The sequence below is a fragment of the Dromaius novaehollandiae genome, chromosome 27, assembly GCF_036370855.1.
Source record: "Dromaius novaehollandiae isolate bDroNov1 chromosome 27, bDroNov1.hap1, whole genome shotgun sequence".
In the NCBI taxonomy this organism is placed as follows: Eukaryota; Metazoa; Chordata; class Aves; order Casuariiformes; family Dromaiidae; genus Dromaius; species Dromaius novaehollandiae.
This window is the reverse complement of record NC_088124.1, coordinates 2,564,923-2,590,327: the sequence shown is the minus strand read 5'-3', so window position 1 is coordinate 2,590,327 and position 25,405 is coordinate 2,564,923. Positions and strand designations below refer to the sequence as shown.

General features: G+C 58.9%; 1 protein-coding gene across 4 annotated transcripts; it reads right to left on the bottom strand.

Moving 5' to 3' along the window:
• Positions 1-695: 695 nt before the first annotated feature.
• Positions 696-25,405, bottom strand: KCNC4 (potassium voltage-gated channel subfamily C member 4). 4 transcript variants are annotated; one of them, XM_064498134.1, is made up of 5 exons: positions 25,224-25,405; positions 23,426-24,172; positions 17,841-18,146; positions 15,104-15,289; positions 696-1,402 (listed from the first exon to the last, which is right to left on the bottom strand). In XM_064498134.1, the coding sequence occupies exons 2-5, from the start codon at positions 24,074-24,076 to the stop codon at positions 824-826; spliced, it is 1,722 nt and encodes a 573-aa protein (XP_064354204.1). In that variant the 5' UTR covers positions 24,077-24,172; positions 25,224-25,405; the 3' UTR covers positions 696-823. The 4 variants fall into 4 exon arrangements, with proteins under 4 accessions (XP_064354204.1, XP_025967456.1, XP_064354203.1 ...); XM_026111671.2 differs by having other exon boundaries at positions 1,241-1,402; positions 17,210-18,146; positions 25,224-25,402; XM_064498133.1 differs by lacking the exon at positions 696-1,402 and adding an exon at positions 7,758-8,549 and having other exon boundaries at positions 17,210-18,146; positions 25,224-25,403.

Sequence of the window (25,405 nt, the reverse complement as noted above, 5' to 3'; positions counted from 1 at the left end):
ACCAGCGCGCTGACTGCTCACATTTTCTGCCTGCTTCCCCTTCGGTCTCGCGGCAGGTCGATAGCACGAGCAGATTTCCCCCGGCTTTAACCTTCCAGGTCTCTCCTGGCACCGTCAGGCTCAAATCAAAGACCTGGTGCCCTCCAGGGCACGTTAACACCAGAGAGCGAGCCCCACAAGCTCCTTCCTGCAAGTTTTAATTGAGGCCCCTCCAACTTGCTGCAGCAGTGACTTGGATGCTTCAAGCAAGGGACTACAGTCGGGCTCTTTTGCTTTCTCACACCAGCTACAAAACGAGAGGGGAAATACCAGCTAGCCGTGAATCAGCTCAGTGCTGTCTTCTCGGCTCTGCTGTCAGCTGGCTGCACAGCTCGGTGAGAACGGGTCAATAGGGTGTTCACTCTGAAACCTAAGGATGGTACCACAATAAAGCTGATTGTTTCATCCCTAAGAGTCAGATTTCTTAAATCTTCAACAAATGAAGATCACACGGGTGTTGCAACAAATCTGCCGTGGGCTTTCCAGCAGGCTCTGAACCACGCGAGAAAGCAAGGAGCTCGGCCACAACACCCAGGCAGCCCCACCGCCAAAATAGCTCTCCCCGGCGCCGGGGCACCCGGGGTTTCAGCAGGGGGAGGGATTTGCCGGCATGCGGGGGGCTCGCAGAGAGAAAAGGGCCGAGGCCGGGAGGCGTATACGTGAGCTGACGGCAGCTCGTGGACGTCTTTATTGGAACTCTAGTACTGGCTGACAGGTAGAGGCATGCGAACAGGACAGAGGGGAACGGGATGAGTATTGCCTTGATCACAGATATGTAACAGCATTAGAAAGACACCGACCCTCGCGGGCCAGCCGGGTTCACCCCGCCGCGGCGGCCGCTGCCGCTATTACTTCCCGGCCCCCCGGCCCGGACGGAGCCCCCCCGGCTCAGCCCCGCTCGGGGGGTGCCAGCCCGCGCGCGGCCCCCACGGCCGAGCCTCGAAACCCGGCGAGAAGAGGACGGCGGATGGAGGCGGTCGGAGCGCGGACGGAGCCGCAGGCAAGAGCCTCCGTGCCGGGCGGCCGCGGGGGCCCGGCGGCGAGGATGAGGAAGGGGGGCACGGCGCGGGCGGCCCGAAGCGACGGGAGGGCGGACGGGCTCGGGGCGAAGCTGGAGGGAGGCAGCCGGCAGCCTCCCCGCGCCGGGGACACCCCGGCTCTCCCAGCCCCGGGGCGGCCGGCGGCCTCGCTCGGCGCTGGCCGGGCTTTCGCCGCGAGAGCTTGGGGCGGCTGGGGCCGGGCCGGCAAAGCTCCTCGGGGAAAGCGTCGCTCCGGTTCGGGGCAGGCGTCGCTCGCCGGGCTCAGGAGAAGGTGACCACCTCGCCCTGGGGGTAGCTGGAGGTGAGGACGTCTTGGCAGCTCTCTGCGAGTAAAGACACAGGTTAAACACACCGTTAACACTGCTTGCATCAGCTGTTTCGCGAGAAAAGAGAGAGAAAAGGCAAGGAAGGAAAAGAGAGACAGCGAGGAGGATGCAGGCGGGTTGGGAGAGGAAAAGGGTAAAAATTTTCAATGGGAAAAGCGGCAACGATTCATTCAGCTCTCGGCGGTGGTGGCAGCTACAAGCTTGGGGACCACAGGACCCGCACCGAAACCTTGCAGCATGCAGCAAGCGGAGCGAGTCCAGCAGCACCGTGAGACCCCTGCAAACCTCCCCGGGCCAAGGCATCATCTCCAGCGTCTCTCAGTGCTCAAGGGCTGAAGCCGCAGCATTTTCCCTAGCGATCCCAGGGCTCGCGGCGGTTCCCGCACGGGGCAGTGCTATTTTCCGACGCAGCAGGAGTGTTTGCATACTCCGTCCCCGGCTCTGACATATCCTCATCGCCCTAATCCTCAAGTTTTCCACCACTTCACTTTGGTTTTTAAAACCCTGTGGGATGACGGCTACTCGGGACCAGTTAACCCTGTGTTACCTCCTTTCTGATCAAAGAAGCACCTGGTCTATGGGGATGAAACACTTCAACGCCAGCCACAGGGAGGAAACGCTGATAGCCTTTCCTTAAAATAGGCAAACTGGTCAAAAATGCCTCAAAATGGACTAAAACAGAGACCCGCAGGCTGGAGACTTGGAAAACAATTCCCCAAGGGAAACAAGAACAGGAATCGAGGCGACTTCAAGGCTGAAAACGAAAAGCAGAGGGAAGAAGCCTTCCTCACTGCAGCCTCCCAAAAAGCTGCTTTGGGCCCAAAGTTTCCCAGCAAGCCCAAGCCAGATGTCCCAAAGCCAAGCGCAGTGCATTAATATCCCGCAGTGCTCTCTCTCGTTCGTTATCATTGAGTTAATTAACATCGATTGGAGCTCTGAGTCACAACGCTGCCTCTCCGACGGTGCCAGCACACGGGTTTCCAAGCGAGGGGCCACCCGGCAGCGCCAGGACGGAGAGGCTCCGTGACCCGGTCCGTGCGGCACCGAGCCGCGGCTCTCCCTCCCTGGGCACAGATTGCAAGGCTGGACGTTTTGGGGTCCTAAAATCTTGGGCATTGAAGGAGAGATGCTTCCTCCATTGCTTTGCATCGTCCTAGGGTGGGAACATGCTAAAATCTTGCCTTGGTTCCCACATGGGAGTAATAAGGGTCTTGCCGGGAAGATAACGCCCCAAGTCAAGGTCGGAGCCACCTTTGGGGGCATTTCCTAACCGGAGACCAAACACAGCTCCAAAGCTTTGGTTTCCCCTAAAGAAAGGTCTCGTCCTTGAGCATCGCCGGCGTCGGGCACCCAGGAGCTGGGTCGCGTCTCTCCACCGCGAGCAGAGCGGCGATGCCCGACCCCCGCGAGGCTCCTGTCCCCACCGCGGTGGCACTGAGGAGCTTGCAAGGGCAGCCGCGTCCCTAAGTGCCACCTCCGGCAGGGGCTTTGGTGGCCTGCGGGAGCTGCCACCATCTCAGGAGCCGCCGGGGCGGATCAGGCACCCGGCTTCGCCCCCGACCGGCGATTTGGGGCCGGCAGGGGAAAGGCGGCTGCTCGGAAAACCTCGGTCCGGGCGCTGCTGCAAGCAGCTCCGAGCTCTGCGCCGCGCTCCAAACGCTCCCCGGCAGCTCCATCGATCGGCCGGGGACACGGCTCGGCTTTCAGCTCCCAGCTCCTCCTCGCCGCTCAAAGCCGTTGCGTGCGCTAGCTCGAGCCCTGCCGCCCCGATCCCCCGGGGACCTGCCTTGGAAAGCAGCTCGCGGCCCCGGCAAAATTAGCGCGACTAAAAATAAATAACAGCAGCGCCGACTTTTGTTTAATCGCTGCCCCCAGACGAAGCCGCCGCGAGGAAACAGCCCTCCCGTCTCGGCTTATCACCGCCGTCTCGCTTACGCACCGCCAGCCGCCAATCTGCAGCAAAAGCCTCCTTCAAAACGGACTTTTTTGGGTGCAAACCCACCCCCCAAAGACAGCAGTGCCCCTGCAACCCTCTCCCTGCCCAAAAATCCCATTGCAGGCAATGCAAATCCCCCCCAAAGCGGAGTTTGCACCGTCCTGCTTTACCCCGCAAGCGTTTCTGCAAACGGCCCTAAGCGCTGCACAGGCGTTTGGGTAGGTCCTACAATAACCCCGCTCTGTTTTCTCGGTGGGCTTTGGGGTTGTTTTTCTCCCCTTGAAGGATCTGTTTGAAGACAAGCGGCTCGGGAGGTGCTGAATGAGAAATCTGGGCAAGCCAAAACACGCCCACGGCTCCGGTGCCGGCACGCTGGAGCACAGCCCGCGCGCTGCGGAGGAGCCGGCGCGGGGCCGGGGGCCGTGCTCCGCTCCAGACCCCCACCGCCGCTCCGCCAGCGCGAGCGGAAGAAATCCCGGCGGCAAACCTCGTCCCTCTGCCCACCGGCAGCACCCGCTTTCCCGCAGCCGCCTGCTCCGAAGGGTTCAGCTCCCAGCACCCCGAGCGCGACGCTTTGCCGGCTCCTTTTCCCATCTCCCCTTTCCCTGCCGGGAGCTACGGGAAGGATTTCCAGGCCGGGAGGGATTGCCAGGCTGCCCGTGCCCCGTGCGGTGCATCGGCTCCCGCAGAGCCGCCCCTTTCCTAAGCAGCTTCCAAAATAATTCCCGAGCCCCGCTCGGACGTTTCACGTGGGAAAAGCACCAAAAAACCCACTGCCCAGGAGGAGGTAACGAAGTAACAGGCTGGGAGCAAGGAGGTGCTTATTTTTAAGCTCAACCGCATCTCGTTTTGCATCTGCCTCTGCTCGCCGAGTTCCTCGGCAGCACGGGCAAGGGATGGTCGGGTTTCTTTTTCTTTTATTGCCATCAAATAAAGCACTGAGGATTTTTCCTGGCAGTGCTGGGGAAGCCAGAAACAGGCTGCTTCTGGGTAGAGCAATTACTCTCTTGACATCTTAACCTCCCGCCCGGCTGCTTGACAGGCCTTTCTATTTTCTCGGCTCTTTCAAGCATCTCCCAAGAAACAGAGCGGTTGTTGCAACAATAACAATTAATACTTTGCACGCAAGCCCGGGGCCACGGCGCAGCCGCCGTGCGGCACCGCGCAGGGAATTGCCCCTGGGGACGGGCTGGCTCCGCTCCCGGCCCTCGCGCGGCTGCTTTTCCGAGGGCTCAAGGCGGTCGCCATCCCGCAGGGCTGCTGGATGCGAGGAGCCGGCCGGCGTCGGGGCAGCCCGGAGCGACGTGGATGGGGAAAAGCATCTTGAATCCCGTTGTGGCTCTTGAGCATCACGTCCAGCTGCAGCCGCCGGCGTCGGGGAGCGGAGCGCGGCTCGGGTACCAAACGGCCTCGCGCAGCGCTGCACGCCGGGACGTGTATACGGTACCGCAGAAGATGCACGTATCTGTAGGGTCACGCTTAACTTCTTGCACAAAGCACCCTGCATGGCCAAAGCAGGGATATTTCACGTGGAAAACAGCCAAATTCCCCAGGCACCGGCCCGACGGCACGCCGATGGGGTGAGCCGCTCCGTAAGCATCTCAACGCCCCTCGGCTTTGCAGCGGCTCGGATCGGCCACGCTCCCTCCTTCCCCTGGGAAACGGCCCCGGCGCTCCCAGCTCCCTCCTTTCCCACCTCAGCCGCTGCCAGTTTTCCGAACCCTCCGGAGGGAGGAAACAGCGCGGCATGGGGAGGACAGGCCGGCACACCGGGGAGCTGCTCGGCTCCCACCTGTCCGCCCGGACGAGCCGGAGTGCTCCCTTGGCGCTGCCGGCAGCGAGCGCGGTGCGATGACAATTGCTGCAGAGCAGTTTATTTTTTTAAATGCCATTTTAGGACTTGGGCAGAGGCAGCTGTACGCCTATTGATTTATTCGGTTCTTTAAGAATAAATCAAACAATCTCGCTTTCTCCCCGGTGCATTTTGCCTTAGTTGGAACGTGTGCTCCTCTCCAGATCCCTAAACATAGATAAGTGGCTGGGAGAATATTCGGGGGAAGTATCATATACGCCTGCTCTATTCTTATCCTGTTCTCCAGGCATCCAATTTTGGCCACTGCTCGAGATAAGACCCGGGGCTACATAATTCAGTGGTCTGCCGCTCTGATCCGCTACCGCTCCCCGTATAGGCTTATCCGGGGGGACGAGCCCATGCGAGCTCACCCCCAAAACTACCGAAACCCCACTCAAAAAAAATCCCAGCTTTCCCCCTCCTGCATCCCCCAAATTGCTTATTCAGAAGGTTGGGGGGGGAGAGAGAAGATGCAGTGGGTTTTTTTCAACAGTTTGGTGCCTCCCACTGAAATCCCTGTAGCTCCCGTTCGGGGCTCTGTTGTCTCAGCGGCAGGAGCTCTTTGCACATTAGTCATGCCTTCCACCGCGTTGCATAACGACACTTCTAAAAATTGCCTCGCCCAGCTCCGTGTCGGGTCTAATACGCGGTGCTTGAGATGCCCGGCGCTCCGCCGAGGGTTTTCCGCAGCGGACAGGCGGCTCCGGCGGTCGGAGGAGCTCGCTGCGGGGGGAGAAGGCAGGACGGGAGGTCTCGGGCTGCTCTCGCGCCCCTCAAACCCCAAAGCCTGGCTGCGAGAGGCGGGTCGGGAGAGCCGGGGTTTAGCGCCTGGCTCGTCCCCAGATGCAGCGAGTGACCTTGGATAAATCATTTCTGATTCGGAGACCGCGGAAATCATCAAGGACGACCTTCCGCAGCGCCCGGAGCGGGGCAATCTCCGCCGCCGCCTTGCGCTTCGAGCCTGGGAGCCTGCTCGGAAGCGGCGTCCCGCAGACTCCGTTGCCGGAGGAAGGGCAGCGATCGCTGCAGAGCACGGCGGGATGCCGAGGACGGAGCAGAGGGCCGGGCCGGCCGTGGCCCCCGGGGTCCTCTCGCTGCGGAGACGCGAGACGCTTCCCGGGTTTATGGCACGACTCGCGACTGCATCGAGATACCAAAACCACGCGGTTCATGAAGGTGCTTTGATAGAAATTTGATGGGTGCAGCTACGCAAGGGATGCACAGCCCGGGAACCGGGAGAGGACATCCCCACAGATATAGGGACAACGGGGGACCCAGCTCGCCCTTAAATCACCACCCGACACCACGCACATCTGCAGTGCCAGCACCGCGTCAGCCCAGCGCTCAAACCCCACCGCCGAACTGCCAAGAACCCGCTCGCAGCACCGGGCCGAGCTTTTCTCCTCTTTCCTTATTCCTTCCTTTGACTTAACGATCTGCCGACAAGCCTGAGAAAGCAGAGAGGAAGGAAAGAGGAAAAGAGGGAGGAAAGGCAAGGGTTTTCCAGGCTCTGCCTGGGGTAGGACTTGGCGGGGGGGCTTGCTTTCTTCCCAAATCAAGGGAGATGTTTTGACTGGCTCCTCCTGGCAGCTTGTTAAACTCGGTGGGGTTGGAAAAAATAAAATAAACCAGCCAAAGCATCTAACGCTTCCTCCTTGCGTAGCATCCTTCACACCCGGGCCACAATGAGTTTTCCTGCAGGAGCTTCCCGGCGTTAACCCTTTTCTACACGAAGGGAAACTGAGGCACGGGAAGGGGCGGCTGGGACGAGCTGCGTGACCACGGGCTCTGCCAAAATTCAGCCTCGCGCTCAAAGGACCCTCGCTTCAAATAATCCCACAAGCACCTGCTGGGAGGCTCTCCAGGCTTTTCTTCCACGCCCGGGACTAGGATCACTCCGGGTCTCCAGCTGGTAGCTCCCAGGCTCCAGCCACGCCGAGACAGACTGCCTCGGAGCAAGGAAAAAGGCCAAGAGCACAACGGGATCAGACTCGGTGCTGGGGCAGCAGGTATCAAACCACCCGGTTTTCAGCGGTCGGCAAGCCAGACCCCTTTGGGGAGGCAGGTCTGGGGCGCCCAAGCTAGAAACGAGCCAGAAACGAGGGCAAAAACGGATTTGTTCTCGTTCAGAGCAAGGACATCCGAGATCGCTCAAGATGACTCCAAAAAAAACCCACACGTGATCAACCACCACAACGCAACCGAGAACTTGGCACTCAAACCTTCTCCTCACCGGACGGGAGAGGAGCCTCGTTCAAAGCCGGCTCAGGCTCCCATCCCCACGGGACACGTGGCTGTTTTGGGGAAGGGGATGCTCTGCCCCACCAGCCCTCCCGCCCCAGCTCCATCTCACAAGATGTCTCAGATTTTGCATTTTCCCCACCAACCACTTGGAAAGACCCAGCTTTCCCTCCCCACCGTGTTCCAGCTCTTTGTAGGAACATCCACACGTTTTGCTCATCCCGGCTGGGCTCCATCACCTACACGCTCCCCCCACCCAACCCAAGTGTCCACCAACCTCCACCAAGACCTCGGGGCCCATTTTCAAGGCTGCGGGAGCCACGTTCAGCCCTGGGACCATCCCCAAGGTCGGACGGACATAGGGAAGACGCACATGGGGAAGGATCAAGGGCAACTTCGACAGCGAAAAAGCACAAAGAAAAGAGGGGAACTGCTGCTGGACAAGGAAGAGAGATTTATTCATCTGCTGCCTCCAGAAAGTTGAGGCTGTTAAAAAAAAAAGACCTAAAATGATAGGAACTCAGCCATTTCAGACAAGGTATTATTTCGTCAGCCAACGCGTCCTTCTTTACATTTCCTCCACCCTTTGCCCAAGAGCAGGCGGCCCAGGGGAAGGAGGGTCCACACCGTAGGGGATCGCATGCCCTCGCCCCATTTTATTGAAGACTAATAAGGTTTCAAGGCAGGGAAGAAAAACATCAAGCGGAAACAGCTCCCAGGGACTGTCCCAAACACACGGACACGAGAAGACACAATCGTTCGACGGAGACGTCACAGGTCGCCTGCAAACCAGGCGGGGGGAGCACGGAGGCGGCTGGAGAAGGTCGGAGCCCGCTTCTCGGCGACGGAGCGGTCCCGGCTCGGGTCTCCTCTCCCGGCGAACCGCTAGCCAAACACCAAGGGGCGGCGCGGAGACACGGCGTCACGGGGTCGGGGGGGGACAGGGAGCGACACGACACAGCGGGATCCGGACGGCGTTTAGAGGATGGAGGGGACGGGAGAGCAGGGGCGCCTCAGCGGACAGGGAGAGCTGTAGCGCGACACGAGGGGGGCCAAGGCCACCGCGGATCCTGCCACACCATCTATGCTGCTTAGGCTCCGGGATTTTCCATAGCCTTTGTGAAGAAAAGGGACAGAGGTGAGGTTAGAGCGGAGCAGCCCTCCTTCCCCAGGGGACGGCGGCGAGGACGCCCCTGCAAGCAGAGAGGCCCCGGCGGGAGCATCGCTGAGAGCAGGCAGCAGACCCCCACGCCTGCATCCAGCCCCCTAAAAATTCAGAAAACACCTTTCTGGCCCCACTTGAGGGTGGTCAAGCTGCTCAAGATGCAGCTGGCATCCAGATGTTCCCTGCTCTGCCCTTGACTCTGGCCAGCCAAATCCAGGCCTTGGGAGCAGAGAAAATAAATCAGTGCACCCCACTCGGCTCAGGGCTTTCCCTGCACCAGGAGCCGGCTCGAGAGGTCCCGCCTCCACCTCCTCCCCGCTCTCCCGTCCCTTCCTAAAGGCAGCGTCCACCGAGCGCGCATTTAGCAAGCAGCACTCGGCGGCAAAGCCGCACTGCTGGGCTCAGTCGCCGATCGAGGCCGGGGAGCGACGCCGCGGGGCTCCCGTCGCCTGCCGACGCCGGCCGGCTCCTCCGATGCCGGGAGCCCGAGTCGCTCACGTGTCGGTCCTAGGGGGTTCGGGTTTTGTTCTGCAAATCGCTTTGAATGAGGAATGAGCCTGGGGAGTTTGTGGGCTGAAGCAAACGGAGAAAGAAGCAGAATTCAAGCAAATACGTAATTTGCAATGAATTATTCCCTCGGCTCCGGTTTTTAAGCGCGCTGTAGTAGCAAGCTGCTGCTGACACCTTTCTGTACAGGGAGGAGCAGGTAGACATGCTCATTTTCCATGAGAAATTAAAGAAATAGAAGTGTTTGTGCTTTAGTTTGAATGAGGAAACCCTTCAGACTCCCACAAAGAGTCATTGCTTAAGCTTTAATTGAGAAGTGCCAACCGGAGCAAGTGTCACAGTCATTTTTCCTTCTAGGAAAGGAATCAGGTATTTGCACGGAGAACTGGGCTTTTTTGGTCCAATCTGCAAAATCAGCAGTCCCATTTAAAGACGTTTCCAGTGTCCCGTGAGACCTGCTCTCCAGATCCCTGCCAAAACGAAGCGTGCTCCTGCCCCGGCAAGCCGAACGGCCCGGCGACATGCACCGCTCGTCCGCAGCCCGGCAGGCGACACATCACTTGCAAGAGCGACGCAAACCCAGGGCAAGCGGAAAACCACAACGCGTTGGCCTTTCCCGCGGCGTTGGGAAGGGCCAGCGCGCGAGCGCGAGCATGCGAGGAGGGAGAGAAGGGGACAGGCTCCCTGACAGCAGAAAAACAAGGTGATGGATGGCCCGTTCGATGGTGCCAAGCTCCGAAACAATCCCGCGGCCTCTGGGAAGTCTCCAGATTCTCCTTTGACGCAAAGGCACCGAGCCGGGGCTGCCGGCGCTGGCTCGGGGCAGGCCCCCCGTCCTGCTCGGGTCGGGGCTGGCCGCTCGCGCCAAAACAATCGCAGGGTTGAAAAGTCAGCAGAAAGCGGGAGGCCGAGCCAGCGTGCATCGAAGCCATGTTTCACCCGTGCAAGACGAGGGTGGGTGGGGAGGATGCCGAGACGCAAGCGCAGCCCTGAAAAGCTTTAAACCTAATTTTATCCACTTTCTATACTTATTTCTTCAACATTTCCTAACCACAGCACCCAACCAGGCAGGCACGGAGGGTTTTCTGCCTCTTTCCATAACTGAGATCCCTACAAGGGGAAGCATCTCCTCCAGCAAAGCTTCTCCCAGCCCTAAAGCAGAGAAAGGGAAGGAGAAGAGAGGGCCAGTTGCCTAAACCTGTTGCTGACTTCAGCAAGGCTTTTCCATTGCTCGCAGCAGAAGCAAGAGCAGAATCAGGCCCCAAACAGAAGAGCAATTTCCTTATTTGCTTTTTGGCATGAAGCCACCGGTCTAAATCCACACAGCAAGCAGGCAAAGGAAGCTAGCGCAGCCCTGAGCCGCAGGCTCGGGAGGCTGGAGCACCCGTGCAGGGGTTCCTCGTCGCAAGCCGGGGATATTTTCCACGCTCGGCAGCACAAGCGATGCCCCTGCCCCAAACAGCCATGCTAATGATGGCATCAGGTTCTTCACTCTGCAAACGCTGCTCTTTTCCCCGGGGCTCAGAGGATCTCCGAGCGGCTCACGCGTTTCCCTGCCCGTTGCACACCCTGAGCATCGCGCGTGGGAAGCGTTCGTGTCTGGTTGCAACCGGCCCCCAAAAGCCTGAGGTTAATTACGGATCCAACACCCAGATGACATCGGTTTGGCCGAGAGTCATTAAGGGGCTTGCGGGAAGCCACCTTGTCAACGCAAGGCCCTGCTGATGTGGCTGGATCCTTTCTAACGATGATCTTTGCCCTCTTGCAGAGATGACTCAATAAAAACAGGGCAGGAGGATGAATAGAAACAGTGACAAAATCGTGCTGCCAGTTTTGATTAAGCCTTTAAGCATCACTCCATGGGACAGCACTTCATAAGGATGTTTGATAGCTCCAGCACCCCCTGAAACAGGGCTCCAAGGGCAAACAGCACCTGCCCAAAGACCAACACTTGATTTTCCCCACCAGTTCATTCCCAAGCTCACTGGCACATCTGGGAACAAGCTTGGGAAGATGCACAGCTCTGCTCCCTTGGCCGTGAAGGTGACAGTGGCTCTCTGCGAGGCCGGTGGAAGAGCCACACGCCAAGCGCGGCACCCGACTGCCACCGAGGAGCAAGGCTGCATGGCACCAGCAGCCTGAGCTATGCTAATTGCCACTGGTGCAGCTCGTTAGCGCGGCCGGTATCCCAGCAACTCACATAGGTGCTAACTGAGGTCACCAGGATTGGTTTAAAAATGGGTTTGTTGCCAAGGAGCCGGGTGGAAGCATCTTATAAACAGAGTGGCAGGGCAGCGTGCACCTCCCAGGGCTCTTCCCCCCGGGCCCCGGCAGCCGGGCAATGCCGGGGAGCCACGTCAGCCACGTGCAAATACTGGCGGCACACGAGCGCACGTGCCTGCTTGCAGGGACACGCACGTTTTGAGTCAGCAGCAGATGGGTAACGCAGGCAGGGAACTCGTGTGCTTGTTTACAGCGGCAGCCCAGCACTCGTGCGCAGGTTACACGCTCACACGCGTGCCAACGCGGATGTGTCCCTGCTCCCCCCCGTTCATGCAAGCGAGCGGAGCGTGCTGCTGGCATACCGGCACAGGGTCCCCCGCGACCACGCGCGCTGCTCAGCCCACGTGCTACTCCTCTCCCGCACTAATAGCAAGCAACGGAGTAAAATGAGCCGCACGACGTGCTGGGCTTTGGAAACCAAACCAAAAACTGCTGATGGACACTGCTTTGCGATGCCAGTGTGTTGTCAAAGGCAGGTGCTGGAGTCCCTGACCTGCTGCAGAGATCCAACACTAAGAAATTCCCTTCCATTTAACCTGTTTCCTCACTGCTCCCCTTGAAAGATCACTCCGGTTTCAGTCAGTCTCTTGCTTTTCCCAGGCCCTCTTAACCAACCTAGCCTGGCGCTGGCAAGGTGACCCGTCCTTGCTCCCCGTCCCTGCAGCCCCCAGACCCATCCAAGCAGAGGGCAGATGCTCACATGCCACGACAGACCCATGTCAGCCTGTGCTGGCCACCAGCCAGAGACACTTTGGGGAATTTCTGAGCGAGACCCCAGGCCTGGAGGGAGATGAAAGGTTGGAAGCAGTCCCCGACAGCAGATGGGCAAGGTTGTACCACTACAAGCAGCAACAGGGACAAGCAGCACATGACAGGCTTCACTGCAGACCAGCACGGTCCTCTCCAGAACTCAGAGGACCACGAGAGCTCCCAAGTCCAAGGGGCTGCAGGCAAGGGTAGCTCTTCTTTTGGAGCTGCCCCAAAGAAACCAACCTCTGGAATCAGGCTCAAACCACGGCTGATGCCAAGATCTGCAACATATTCCAAGCAGCCCCATCTCCTGATTTCCACAGCTTGTACAGACACCCGTACCTGTCCCAGGATCTGACAGATGGCCATCAGCAAAGCGGGCTCAGAACCAAGCTCATCTCAATTTGCAGAGCTGCCAACATCCCAGTACCAGAACAAACAGCCTCAGCAGGAGATAAATCAGGAGCTCGGGGAGAGGTGCCTCTGCAGCTCCCAATGGCTTTCAACAAGAGCGGAAGATGCTGCTTTGCCCCTCTGATCAGAGGCTCCTTAACCCCACAGCGAACCTCGACCACGCAGGAGCATTTCACCAGAGAAGACATCAGCCTTGACCTCCTGGGGCAGCATCCCACCTGTCACCAGCAGCCTGAGCAGGACACAGGAACAGAGGCTTTCTCTTCCCAAAAGGTCTCACCCATCACTCAGGACCTCTGAACACCAAACCCACTCTTCCCCAGGCACAGGAGCCTTTCAGCAAGGTGAGGACGAGGGACCCATGTACACATCTATTTTTAGCTGTATAAAACACTGACATTTGCAGCAAGGACACTGGAGTGAACCAAGAGAGATCATCAAAGTGCCCTTTCAAATATCTGTTGCTGTCGCCATGAAAGGAAAAAAGAAAAAAACTGGCCTCCTGCAACCAAGCAATATCATTTGGGAGCAGGACTGGATCCTCATTTGTTTGAGCTACTCTACTTCGCTTGACTTCAGTTGGCCAAGCTAAAATTCAGCTAAAGAGATGCCTGGGTTGATGTCTTGTAGAGAAGATAAATGCTGGCTTTTGTCCCTCTGTCCCATCCTTTCTGGCTCAGCATCCCCCCAGGCCTGGGGCAGGATGAGGGCCAGCTGTAGGCACAGGACCCACTCACCTCTTCTCATTTGTCTGTGTTAACAAAAGACACCAATTCACAGAAAAAGTCCTTTTTGGTAAAAAAAAGAGAGGGATTTCAAGCAAACATTTGTATAATCCCCTTCTGCCTGAGTAGATGATGAGCTAGGCTTTTTTCCTTCTCTCTCCCCCCCTCCACTTTTCAGGAGAAAAGGGACAAGGCTGGGCAGCAACACCAAAGGAAACCCTTCATTTTCCAGGATGACGCAACCAATTTGGTTCTACTAATGTAATAAATGTGATTGCCTCCAAATGTCTCCCAGGGGCCATAAGAGAGCCTGGTCCTGGACAGCCTGGGACAAGCTGGACTGCCTCACAAAGGAAAGCGGGCTACTCCCTGCAGTATAAATACTTCCAGGAATGTGGGATGAATCCAGCACCAGGGCTGGATGCTGCAGACCCAAAGCCAAGGTCCTCCTGTCCCAGCCTGTCTAGCCTTTACCATCCCAAGCGATTAAAACGCAACAGACTCCAAGGACCTGTGAAGCACCGACACCACAAGCTAACAGACTCTGGCCTGCAGCTCAGGGACACAACGTCCTCTTTCCTAATGTCTGGTCCCAAGTCGTGCACACTGATCCTGGTGAGTAACCAGGGATTAGATGGTACAACAGAGGCAGAGACAGGTCAGCTCTTCAGCTATATTATCCCACACCACCCCGGATACACAGGTGAGTAAGAAAGAGCTGGAGAACCAAGCCAGGTCCTAAGGCTTAACCTTGGCAATCAGAGATGCAGCTGGTAGGCTCTGGATTCACCCTCCCAGGGCCAGGCTGGGGTGCTGGGGACAAACACCAGGCATGCGCACTGCTGGAGCAGAGAAGGGCTGAAGGACAGTGCACAGGGACCTGTTGTTTTGTCACAGGAAGAGGAGCTGCTCGTCTTCCTCACTGGTCTCCCCCAACACTTTCCATAGAAAACCTTGAAACTTCAGGCTTAGCAAAACTCACTTCCCAAACCCTGGGACGACAGCCTTTCCGGCAGCCCAGTGCTTTCACCAAGGCAGCGCTTGGCACACTGCTGTTTCCCAGTAAAGGGCTTGAACCCACCAAAAGTCATCACAGCAGAAAAGGAAAAGCCCCAGCCTTCTTTCCCCTAATGAAACCTTTCAGCCAACTTTACTCACAACCTCACTGCCTCCCCAGCAAAGCTCTCCCCTTCACACCAGCCTGAGGTGGCTGGATGAGGACCGGGGAGAAGAGCTGGAGGGATGACAGGAGCCAGAGCACTGGTGAGCAAAGGGACAGGCTTGTCCCCAGAGGCAGCAGTGTGGCCAGCATGGGGTCACAGCTCCCAAATGGTGGCAGCCAGGAGAGAAGGTCTTGGCAAGAGGAGGGGGAAAAAAACAAAAAGGGCAAATATAGCACAGAGAGACATGGTGGACGGAGATGAAGACAATGGAGAGGCAGGAAGACAGGTATATTCGGGGGCAGCTGGAGATGGGGGGAGCAGAAGACAGCCAGGCAGATGGAGATGAACCGTGGTCTCAGATGTAATAAATCCATACCCAGACATGCTGGTCAAATCCTTCGCTAGCATCGCAAAGCAGTGGCTGAGCCTGAAGGGAGTCAAACCCCAGGGCCACTGGGCACCTTAAGGGCCAGCCCGTGGCATTCACAGCCACCAGCTGTCCTTGCATAAGCACAAGGGGTTTGACCCCAGCAGAGCAACACGAGTACAGGCAGGGCTTAGAGCATCCTCTCCCCCAGGGCATCAGCCTCACTCCTCCGTCCTCACCTTCCCCAGCCCATGGGCTGGCTCTGGCCAGCAAACACCTCCGGCCTCCCCCATACCTTTCTGGATGCCTCCGTCTGCTGCGCAGGAGAAGTCACCTGTGGCCAGCAGGAAGCACGTGGAAGATTTCTTGTTCTTATCTCTCGTGCTGGAGCGCCGCATGGGCCGCTTCTCTTCATCGGACGGCGACAGTGGCTGTTCCTCATCTGACAGCACCACATTGGCTTCACCATTCTGCTTAGAGTCTGCAAGAAGATGGCAGAGACCCATCAGCAGTCAATAACCCACAGGACAAGCTGCTCCCAAGATTCAGGGGTGGCCAGAAGGGTTTGTTTAGACCACGCAAGGAAGCAGAGGACCAGATTGCAGATGGCCCAGAAAAACACCCAAGGATTCAGGCACTGATCCCAGCCTGGACATGATAACTTACAGTGTCTGGGGAAGCAGGACCATGCCAGATTTTAATCCTAAGCAGCAAACAGCAATTCTTCTTCCTGCTGAGAGTTATATACCCTGTGTGGAGCCAAGCAGGACTGGCAAGGGGAAGAAACACCCCTGGTCTTTGAGACCCACCTGCCCACCCACTCAATTGGTGAGAATTAGCTCTCCAAAATTCACACCAGCTGAGGAAATCTGGGCTGCCCACTATGGTGGTGAAGTGCTAATTTATGTCATCTGAAGCTGCAACTCATTAGCTGAGAGGATGTTATGCCAGGTGAGGATGTGGTCCCTTGGACTGAGCTCCTGGATCAATGCTGGGGTGAAGAGTCTGGGCTGACCTGCTGCCTGCAGAGTGGGGTTGCTCCTCGGGCAGATGGGCTGCGTGAGCACATAGGAAAGGGAGTTTTATGAGGTGGAAACACCCATCTGGGGCATTCAGACCTCCCTATGTCAAACAGGGTGAATGAGCATCACTGTTAGACGCTCGTGGCCAGCTGTCCCACTGCTGCGGTTCAGGGTAGACCTCAGTGAACGCAGCGTCGGTGCTGGACGCTGGGCTACGGCAGCCCCGACTCCTTGTTTATTTGCTGCGAAGCCGGCTCCTCTCCTAGATGTGCCGCAAGCACAGTCCCAAGACATCGGCCCTCTCGCTGGCGAGCAGGCTGAGCCTGCCCCGTCCTCGTGCCCTGCTGCCAACGCTGCCAAGCACGTTGGTGCCAACAAGCTTGGCAGCTGGTCAACAGGTACCAGCCCACCAGGACTGGGACATTCACCCATGCAGCTCATTTCACCCTGGGCACCGTTGGCCCTCTGCGACACCCGTTGCTGCTGCCCGTTGAAAGTCGCTCGGAAAGGCAGATGGGTTTGAAGCAGGGACCTGGAGGTGCCTTTGGCAGCAAACCCAGCTGACGAGGGCAAGCAGCCTCCGGGCCAAGCAGCGATACCATGGCAGGGCTCCCGCGCTCCCCAGGAGCTCAGCCCAACCAGCGCTGCCCACCAAAGACTGCCCATGGCTGGACGCTCCAAAGCCAGGGACATGCCCTCTCCAGCCACATAAACACCGACCACAACCTGAAAAAAAAGACTAGCCAACCCAGAATTTTCAGCTCATTGCGGTGAGGCCAAATAATGAATGTACAGAGGCTAATTTTGCTCCTGCCTGAGCACAGGATTTGGACCAGCGTTGGCCTTGCCATGCAGAGATGCTCAATTTACTAGAAGACAAATGTGGAGGTGGAGGTCAGACCCCAGGGAGGATCCAGGAGGAGTACTCCTGATTTATGGTGGGAGGAAGCAAAAAACAAAATCTATTCCAAGCGCATTACCAGGCTAAGATGGGAATTGGACCAATGTCTTACCTCCGTCAGGATAAGGAAGATGTAGATTCGTTAGGGATACCCTAAATTATACCAAGGTGACTTCATCTATACCATTAAGAGAACAGAATATGGCCCTTCTCCAGGGGTTCTGCCCCCCTCAGAGGGGGGATCTTGATCTACAGCGTCCTGGTCTACCCATACAGCACACACTGACCAGGGCTCCAGCATTCTCTACACCAAGATCTCACCTCCAGGGGAGCGAGGGGCCGCATCCTGCGGCAGGACCAGTCCCCAGGGCCTCTGCAGCACCAGGCTGATAGGACAGCGGGGACAACAAACGCTCCCCTGGGGGCTCCCAGAAGTCTCCCCTTCCCTTGGCCCAACCCCGGGGCTTTGGGGTCTCACCTGACCGCTTCCGCTCAGCTGCCCCCTCCTCTACTGCCAGGGGACAAGTGTCGCTCTGCGTGCTGTTGCGGGGAGAGTTTTCCTCCGATTTGCAGTAGGTAGGGGAGTCCAGCGGGGCCGGACGGGGTATATGCTTTTTCTTCTTCTTTGGCAGCTTCTGCTTGGCCATGGCCAGCGAATAATACATCCCAAAGTTATTGACAATGACAGGCACGGGCATGGCAATGGTGAGCACCCCGGCCAACGCGCAGAGAGCCCCCACCACCATGCCTGACCAGGTCTTGGGGTACATGTCGCCGTAGCCCAGGGTTGTCATCGTGACCACGGCCCACCAGAACCCGATGGGGATGTTCTTAAAGTGAGTGTGGTCACTCCCACGCGGGTCAGATGTCTTGGCTCCGATCCGCTCGGCATAGTAGATCATGGTGGCAAAAATCAAGACCCCCAAAGCCAGGAAGATGATGAGGAGCAGGAATTCATTGGTGCTGGCCCGGAGCGTGTGGCCCAGCACCCGAAGGCCCACAAAATGCCGTGTCAGCTTGAAGATCCGGAGGATCCGGACGAAACGGACCACCCGCAGGAAGCCTAGCACGTCCCGAGCAGCTTTGGAGGACAGGCCGCTAAGACCTACCTCCAGGTAGAAGGGCAAGATGGCCACAAAGTCAATGATGTTGAGGAGGTTTTTGATGAAGAGAAGCTTATCTGGACAGCAGATGATGCGAACCAGGAACTCGAGGGTGAACCACAGGACGCAGACACCTTCGATGTAGGTGAGGATGGGCTCCGTCTCCACTTTGTGCGTCAGCAGAATCGTCGTGGTGTTGCCAACCACGAGGGTCTCCGTCACGTTGACATCGATGTTGAAGGCCTCGTGCGTCTCCAGGCAGAAGGTTGTGATCGAGACCAGGATGAAAAACAGCGAGGCAAAAGCAACTACCTGCAAAGCAGAAATTACCTGGGCCATTAGCTGAACCTCCTGGGGAGCACACAGAAAGATCGTGGTCAACCTTTGGGGAGGATGGCAATTTTATGAACCACCATGATGCCTGAGACACACTTCGAGTGTCACCTGCGTTTGGCACATCTCTTCTAATCCCCTCCTAGGGATGGGAGAAATCCTCATTTGACACAAATGAGCACAACAGGCTCACAACGCCTGGTGAGCTATGCTGCTCCCACCCAACCAGTCCCTCCTTGCCCAGGCCCAAGGATCATGGACAGGAAAGGTTCCCTGGACCTGTCCCAGGAGTTAACAGCAAACTTCAGTGTGTGGGGATGTCACTCCAGGACCTTTCTCCAAGTGTTCGACAGGTGTGGGGGAAGGTGTGCTGAGCTCCAGCCATGGCTGGAGCTGTGATGGAGAGGACAGTGATGGCGATGAAGGGAGACTTGTGAAGCCTCCATTGGGAATGACACAAAAAGGCAGCTTTGAGAGGACCTGCTCAAAGAGCTTTCCCCCATATTCACCCAAAAGCCCCCCACATCAGAGGTCTGCACCATTCACAGCCGCGGCGTTTGGGCTCCTGGTTCGCCCCGGATGCGAACGAACGAATGAGGAGGAACCGACAGAACGAGGTGGAAATCAAAGGCTGTGTCAGAAGAAGCAGTTTGGTGCCGTCCCCCCCCCCAATCAATCACACTCAGGCCTCCTTCCTGGCAGGATGAGCTCATGATGAGTCCATTATCTGAGCATCTGTTTCCAAGAGCACCCGAAAAAAGCCTCCGAGCAGAAAAGCCCTCCTTCTACTTTCCTTTAGGACCAAAGCATAGGCAGGCTGGGCTTCCTGGGAGCGGAGGGTGCTACAGCACCCGCTGCTGCAAAAGCACCCTGCCTGCTGCCACTGCCGGTGTGGCAAAGCCTCCACGGAGAGCAGGATGCGACCCGCCTGCTCTCGGCGTGTTCTGGCCAAGACAGACCGGCTCATTTTGTCGTCAAACCCACTCGCCTGGCTTTGTTCAGCAGGCAGCCGCACCGCAAGCTTGCTCGAAATTACAGCCAGGGTCCTTGGCTGGAGTGAATCAGCAGCGGAGACAGCCTGAGTCACGCTGGAGAAAAACCTGGCCCTAGACACCAGCATTAACATGCTGGGGACGGTCAGGAGGCCTGGGCCTCCCACGAGCATCTGCACAGGGGTCCCCAAGGACAAACCCGCTCCCGGCACAGCGCAGATCCAGCACAGAAAGCATCAGCCCTCTAGAAGTTAGGTGTGAGGTTTAAGCCAGACTCTTCCGCTAATCGAAGGAGAAATCTCTTGAAGACAATCATCCCCCGTCACGTTAGACACCCACCACAGATGGGCCGAGGTGCTTCATACCCCTCCAACCAGACCATCCTGGACCGCGATGTGGCTCTGCTGGAGGTAGCTCACAGGCACGCCGCAGCCTGCCCTCGCTGCCCAACCTTGCCCTCAGCGACCTCGGCACAACTAGGAGAGCGAATCCAAAAAAGCCAAAGCGGGATTTTAAAGCAAGGCCGTTGTCACTGGACAAGTGTGTCTACACAGTGATGGCACAGCCAAAATAACGAGCCAAATAACATAGCCAAAATAATGAGTTCAGAGTAACATTCCTGAGTTTCCGCATACGAATAATCTCAGAAAAACTTTCCAATTAAAAACTCAGATTCAAAGCAAAGTAGGAAGAAAAAAATTACCAAGGAAGATAGTGAGACCCTGACGCTGCTCTCTAGAAGGACCAAAACACCCAGGCAATGAAACAGCCCTGCTGTGTGAACCGCATAGGTGAGATCTGATTTAGCCCCAGGAGCAGAACCAGCCTCTAAAAATAGGAGAGTCAAATCCACAGCTGGTGCGAACTAACCTCCTCCTCCGAAGTCGAGCGCGCTGCTCCCGTTCTGCGTCAGCGGAAGGGCTGACCTGAGATCTCTCAGCTCAGCTCTGGCCTCTGTCTAGCTCCCAGCTAAATTTTTTTTCCGAAGGTGTCTTCAAGTATACATGTCTCTGCATAAACACACATGCAGCCTGGTGTTGAAGGGGAACTGGCACCGGGTGTTTGCTCTGCAGAAGACACCCAGACAGCAAAATATCACCCTGTAAGATCAAAGTTTCGGGCTGATCCTTTTACAGAGGTTTCTGGGAATGCCGTGCCTGCTTCCCGTTGCCTCTCGTGGGACAGGCACATTTGGTGGTGGCACAGACACGAACACCCATCTTCTTCTGGAGCCAAAGAGCAGAGCACTGGGAGAGGTCTCCACCACTTCTTTTGGCACAGAAGAAGGCCTCAGCACCGGGAACCCAGCAGCTACCAGCACAGCACCGAAAGTCCCGCCAAACAAGTCCTACAGAACCTGCCAATGATCTGCACAGTCTGCACGCAACAGCTTGGGATGGCTGCTCCCCAAAATATCATGACCCCCACACATCACTAGCCTGGAAGTCCCCAAAGAAGTGAGGTCAGGACCCCAGAAGTAGGGTTGAGAAGGGGAAAACTGAGGAACCCCAGCTGAGCAGAGCTTGGAAGTAAACCTAAAACCCCCCTGGTGCGCTCCAGTCGCAGCCAGCGCGGAGCTGAGATCCCCCCGAGCAGCTTCCCACGGGGAGCAACAGATTGTCACACTCCAGCTGGGACCACAGATACGCTAGGGACCAAATTTTCGTGGTTCCTCTGAGACCGGACTAGGAGCAATAATCCCATGGGCATCGATGCTACACGGGCACGACAAGGAAGACATTAAATACTTGGGGGAATTTCTAACCACACGCTCACCCGGTTGGTGTCTCCGGGGATGCCAAAAGAGAGAAATACTGCAAGAAGGGTCCTTGCTCCCATACTCCCAAGCCGCCCCGCGTAGCCTGGTTTATTCTGGATTTCTTCCCGAGCGCCTGACTCGCTGCCAGGGGAGGCCTCCAGGTTAGAGCCATTATTTGTTACCTCCGCTGCTGTCACGTGAACCTCTGTCACCCCCCAATTCCAAGCCTTTATTTATTACCCAGCGGTGCCTTCAGCTTTCACCAGCCCGGCCAGGCTATAGATGGAGAAACCAGGTCCCGAGCGGATGCACAGCCCTGGGGACCACCGGAGGTGGACGGCACCACCCCTTTGCTTTCCCTTCGAAAGGAGAAGGAGAAATGGGGCATTATTAAAAATCCCTCTTTGGGCCCCCCTCAAATCCCTGGGAGCTCCTTGAAATCACTGCAATTTCAACCGCCTGCAGAGACGGTCACAGGTCCGTGACCTCCACGGCGTCCTAGCCCTGGACGGTGATGCAGAACCAGTGACCGTTCCCCACAGCAGCTGGGTGCTCTGGGCAGGTCACCGTCCCTGACGGGCTGATCTCGGGTCGGTCGCGTGATTTCTAGCAAAGCTTTCCCTGCCTGTGCCTCAGTTTCCCCTTCTGCCAAAGCATTTATCCTAAGCAATTGCAAAAATGCACCAATATCTTAGCCTGGAGCATATCACCCAGACGAGCCCGTGAACATTAGCACTGGAGGGACTGGAAGGCAAACGTCCCCGTGCCGGTGCTCAGTTGAGCCCTTGTGTTAGGGAGGTAGGAAGGAAGCAGGAAGCTCCTGGTGCAGACTGGTCCCGCTCCAACCCTCGCTCTCGTTTCCCAGTCAGGCCTCACATCCCAGCCATTTCTGCTGCCTCCGACCTGCTCCTGCCGCTTCCGTTGGGCGAACGCCTTCCCCCGAGCAGCTCGGTGCAAAGCAGACCCAAAGAACAACGGGAAAAATCCCAGCCGAATGATTCGGCTTGTTTTCTCGATTCGGAGCTTTGCAACGCTCGGAGCATCGCTCAGAGGCAAAGAGCCCTCAGAGGCAGGCGCGGGCTTGGCTCCTCTCCCCGAAACGAGTGAAGCTGCTGCTGCCCCGCCATCCTCCCCGTGTGCGTGTCGGGGGGCGGGGGGGCTCCCTACGTTAGCTGCAGAGACACCTCCGTGGCAAACCGACCCCCTGCCCCGCGCGCTGCGGGTGGGTGTGAAACGCCTGCCGGATTTTTTATTATTGATGCTTTTTGCAGCGCTAAATGCGTCCAGGATTCATTTAGACCCCAAATACGTGTGTGTGCGTGTGGCAGATTTATAAACTGGGCATGACAGGGGGGATACGCGCGGAGAGGACCGGGGGGACGCGGAGCGGCGTGGGTGGGTGCTTGGGGGGGGTCGGCGGGCAGAGCTTTGGGGATGATCTCGAGAGGAGCCGGGCGTGCAAAATAGTGCATGGGCCAGACTGGGAGCCTAAAGATAGGCCTGGCTACGTGGGATATGTCACGGCAGGTTTGAGGCTGTGGGTAGGGGAGGTCTGCAAGGGGGGCTGAAGTGCACGGGGGGGTCACGGGCATTTGCTAGCGAGTGCCCACGTTTGCGTGCGTGTTCATGGCATACGTGAGTCCCCAAGGCGTGCGTAGATGAAGAGCGGGAGGGGTGTGTGTGTGTGTGTATGTGTGTGTGTGTGTGTGTGTGTGTGCGCGCGCTAGTCGTGGCTGCGAACCCGCGCTCGCACGTGCTGACGGGGACCGTATGTCGCGTGGGGGCTGCCACCGACGCGACGACCTTGCCCGCGGATGGAGGACGGTGCATCTTTGGGGGCCGCTTACGGTGCAGGAGAAGGGGTGCGAGTGCCTGAGGGACAAACTTCAGGATCTCATCTGCTTCAGGACCTGATCTAAGACTTTCCCCCCGGCGCGGGGGTGTTGGGGGGCTGTGATTTGTGCCCAGCTCGGCGGGACGACACGGCGTGCCAGCAAGCGAAGGCGCGCGTGTGCTCGCGCTCCAGCCCTGTCCTCCCTGCTGCAAGCCTCTGACATTAAACATTGTTTTCGGCGTGTAGATACACAGAACCTAGCAAGAGGAAACTAAATAATCCAGCCTGTCCTAGAGCGTCCTGAAACTCTGCCAGGGCTCAGCCCTGCCAAGGACTCTCCCTGACGATCCTCATCTCCACCGGCTCGGACGTGATAGACGGGGACGCGCACGGGGCAGGGCCCGGGGGCGCGAGGGGGGCAGGTGGCTGGGCTTGGACGCGAGGGTTGTCCCACGTGGGTTGCTTGGGAGGGGAAGGGAAGATGAAGGATGAGATACTTCCCATAGGATGGGAGATGGCCAATGGGTCTCGTGGCAGGAGTGGGATGGATTCGGGGAGGCTCATATAACCCAACGGGAGAGTCTACCACAACCCATGGGGATGGGGAGGTGAAGACGAAACCCAAACACGTGCCCCGTTCCCACCTCCCCACCGACGCGTCTCGGGTGCTTACCCTTGCTGCCTTGGATGAGTAGGGATCCTCAAAGAGCGCCCACATCTTGGGCTGCCAATTCCGACAGCATCCACCCCCTCCGGCAGCCCCGGCAGCCCCCGGCGGCCTATCATCCATGCCCAGGCGTTGCAGGGCCATCTCCCTACCCCCTTCGTCTTCGGGCTCCTCTCCACCGGCCCCTCCACCGGGCTCGGGACTCTCAAAGATGTCCAGGGCCTCTTCGGCATCGCGGTGTTGGCGGTAGGTCATCCAGCAGCAGGGCTCCACGTCGGTCTCGTCGATGCCCCAGTAGGTCAGCTCCTCCTCGAAGAGGGGCCCGCAGATGTCTGCGGGGCAGTGCAGCTTGCCCGTGCGGTAGTAGTTGAGCACGTAGGAGAAGATCCCGGGGTGGCGGTCGAAGAAGAACTCGTTGCTCTTCCCATCAAAGTCAAAGTTGCTCTGGGCATCGGGGTCGGCGAGCCAGGCCAGGCGGGTGCCCGGCAAAGTCCGCAGGGTGCTTTTGTAGGTCTCATGCCGGGTGCCCCCCACGTTGATGGTGATCTTGTCCGAGTCTTCCCCTTTGCCCATCTCTTCCTTCAGGCATGTTTTGGAGGGTGGTTTGTTCCCAGACTTGCGTCCACGGTAGGAGGAGACACACACCGAGCTGATCATAGATTTCGGTGGAGGGGAGACGCAGGCTACGCGCGCCCTTCCTCCGGGCGAGGAGCTGCGAGTCGGCGGAAGCGGGAGAAGGGGGCAGAGACGGGACTGGGAAGGGGAGAGGGGGGGCTCAGGCTTGGCTCTCCCGGGCCTCCGCCAGCCCCGACGCCGGGCGAGGGCCAGCGGGCTGGAGCCGAGCTGGACACGGGTGGCAGCTCGGGGACGGGAAGGGAGGCTGCAACCTCCACCTCCTCCCAAACCACCCCCCCCCCCCGAAATAAAACCGCCCTAAACGAGGAGCCAGCCCAGCCCTGCCGGGGAGCAACAAGTGGAGGCAGGAGGGGGCCGCGGGCAGCGCCGCGGGGGGGGGGGGGGGGGGGGGGGGGGGGGGGGCCGCTGCCGCCGCCGCCGCCGGGGCGCCCGGCTCAGCCCGGGGGATGCGGGGGACCGCGGGGGGGGGGGGGGGGATGCTGGAGCCAAGCCGGGGGGGCTGCAGGCGCTGAGCCCCGCAAGTCTGGGCCCCCCCCGACCCCCCCCCGGTACCTGCAGCGCCGCCGGGCCGGGGGAGGGGGGGGGGGTGAAGGCTGCCGGGTGCCGCCGCCTGCCCCTCCCGCTCCGGCGGCGCTTCCTCCGCCCCCCCGGGCTGGGCTCGGGGATGGGGGGGGGGGGACGGCGGCGCGATGCGACCCCTCCGCCTCCCCCTCCCGGAGCCCCCCGGCGGGGCCCTGCCCTCCCGGAGCGGCGGGGGGGGGGTGGGGGCTGCGGCGCCGGGGCCGGCCCGGGGCGGGGGGGCCTGTTGCGCTCGCCGGCGGCTCCCGGCGGGCTGGGCTCGGCTCGGCGGGGGAGGCTGCTCCGGGGCTCGGCGGGGGAAGTGCCGCCGCCCGGGGCTTTTATAGGGCTGCGAAGCGGGCGGCGGGGTTAAGGGAGCCGGCGCCGCCCCGCCGGGGGGCCGCGGACCCCCCCGCATGGCCCCCCGGCCCCCCGCCGCCGCCCCAGCTGCCCGCGCTGCCCTCCCCGCCCAAGCGCTGCCTCCATCCCCGCATCCCTCCCTCCATCCCCCCATCCCTCCCTCCATCCCCCGAGCATCCATCCCTTCCACTCCCCCCCCGCCCCAAAACACACCTCTCGGCGCCCCCCCGGCCCCGCAGCCCCGGCTCACCTCCCGCGGCGCCCCGCTGCCGGGTGAGGGTCGCCGGGCTCTGTGTCAGCGAGCAGCGAGCCCCGGCCGCCCGAGCTCTGCTTCGCGCCGGAGGGGAAATGCAGCCCGGAGCTGCCTGCGGATCTGGAGCCAGCGCTTGGCAGAGGCTGGAGCAGATCCCATCCCTCCCTGGCTCGCAATCC

Excerpts from the sequence above, each read along its gene's own strand:
- KCNC4 (XM_064498133.1), bottom strand. The coding sequence starts at position 24,076 with ATGATCAGCTCGGTGTGTGTCTCCTCCTACCGTGGACGCAAGTCTGGG. Across the intron at positions 15,290-17,209 it reads AGCTGAGCGGAAGCGGTCAG|ACTCTAAGCAGAATGGTGAA; the intron begins GTGAGACCCCAA and ends ATCTTCTTGCAG. Across the intron at positions 8,550-15,103 it reads AGACGGAGGCATCCAGAAAG|GCTATGGAAAATCCCGGAGC; the intron begins GTATGGGGGAGG and ends TTCTTCACAAAG.